Below are 1,077 nucleotides of genomic sequence, written 5' to 3' on the forward strand. Positions count from 1 at the left end.
GGGTCACCTCCGGGTGCAGAACGCTTTCTGTCAGCCGCCCTCGGAGCCACGCTCGGCGACACGCTGCAGGGACGAGCTCTCGGGGTCCCTGTGCAAAAGCAAACCCCGTTCCGGCAGTGGGACTGTGCTGGGCTCTGCTTGGCCGTAAGGTGGCCCTGGGGCGCAGGACGTGGGTGCTGCGTCCTGCTTCCCAGGGCTGGCCTGGCTTTGCTGCTCGCTCAGGGCCAAGCCCTCGCCGCCTCTCTGGGGCGAGCTCCCGGGTGGGTGCGGGTGTGGGGCAGCCCTTAGGAAGCCCCTGGGAAGGATCTGCATTCCCTGCAGAGCAGCCTGTGCGATTCTGGGGGGACGCTGAAGCGTGGCATAGGTGGGCTGTTAGCAGAGCTGATGCTTCCTAATGCAGAGAGGCTGAAGCGCCCATTCCTCCATTAATGCTGTAAGCGTAGAACCACGCACCTAGGTCCTCAGCGGGGACGGGGAGCTTGGAAAGCACTGCCACGGGTCTGCACCGACGCAACCCGAAGGTCAGCGTCACTCACACTGACCTGAAACTGTTCGGCCTCACGCCCTGATGCTGCGGCTGAGGAGCCGGTAACACCTCGAAGGGCCAAAGCCTCTTCACGTGCCCTTCCTCCGGGGGCTGCTGGCGCTTCTGGCTGGAGTGGTTTGCTCTCCCGAGAGGTGCCGTCCGCTGCTGTCGGGAGGGAGCTTATGCTCGCCCCAGGGTGGGGAGGCAGATTGATCAGCCGTGTCCTGCAGCCTGGCAGAGTGATCCCACGGTGGCATAAAAGGATTTTTGAGCTGCTTGCTGCAGCTCCGGGCTGGGGTGTGATGTGGTGTGTGCTTGCAGGTGGACGCTGCTTTGGGTGCTGAAGAGATGGTGGAGACTCTGACGGAGAGAAACTTAGACCTGGAGGAGAAGGTCCGGGAGCTGCGTGAGACTGTTGGGGACCTGGTAAGATGGACGCCTCTGGAGTAAGGGCTGGTACCGGGGGGCTTGCGCCGCTTCCTTCGTGCCTGGCGTGCGGCCGGGCTGATGCCAGGGCTGCTGCAGCCGACGGCCCGGCGGAGAGGCTGCCC

The 1,077-nt window shown here is 64.4% G+C and overlaps 1 protein-coding gene across 1 annotated transcript in view; it reads left to right on the forward strand.

Annotated features, from left to right (window-relative positions):
• DCTN1 (dynactin subunit 1) overlaps positions 1-1,077 on the forward strand; it is a 21,323-nt gene that overhangs the window by 7,656 nt on the left and 12,590 nt on the right. Inside the window, exon 6 of the mRNA XM_035903149.1 lies at positions 848-972. Coding sequence (XP_035759042.1) covers positions 848-972 — 125 coding nt within the window. The remainder of the gene's footprint in view (positions 1-847; positions 973-1,077) is intronic.

The sequence above is a fragment of the Egretta garzetta genome, unplaced genomic scaffold, assembly GCF_000687185.1.
Source record: "Egretta garzetta isolate BGI_Z169 unplaced genomic scaffold, ASM68718v1 scaffold501, whole genome shotgun sequence".
Taxonomy (NCBI): Eukaryota; Metazoa; Chordata; class Aves; order Pelecaniformes; family Ardeidae; genus Egretta; species Egretta garzetta.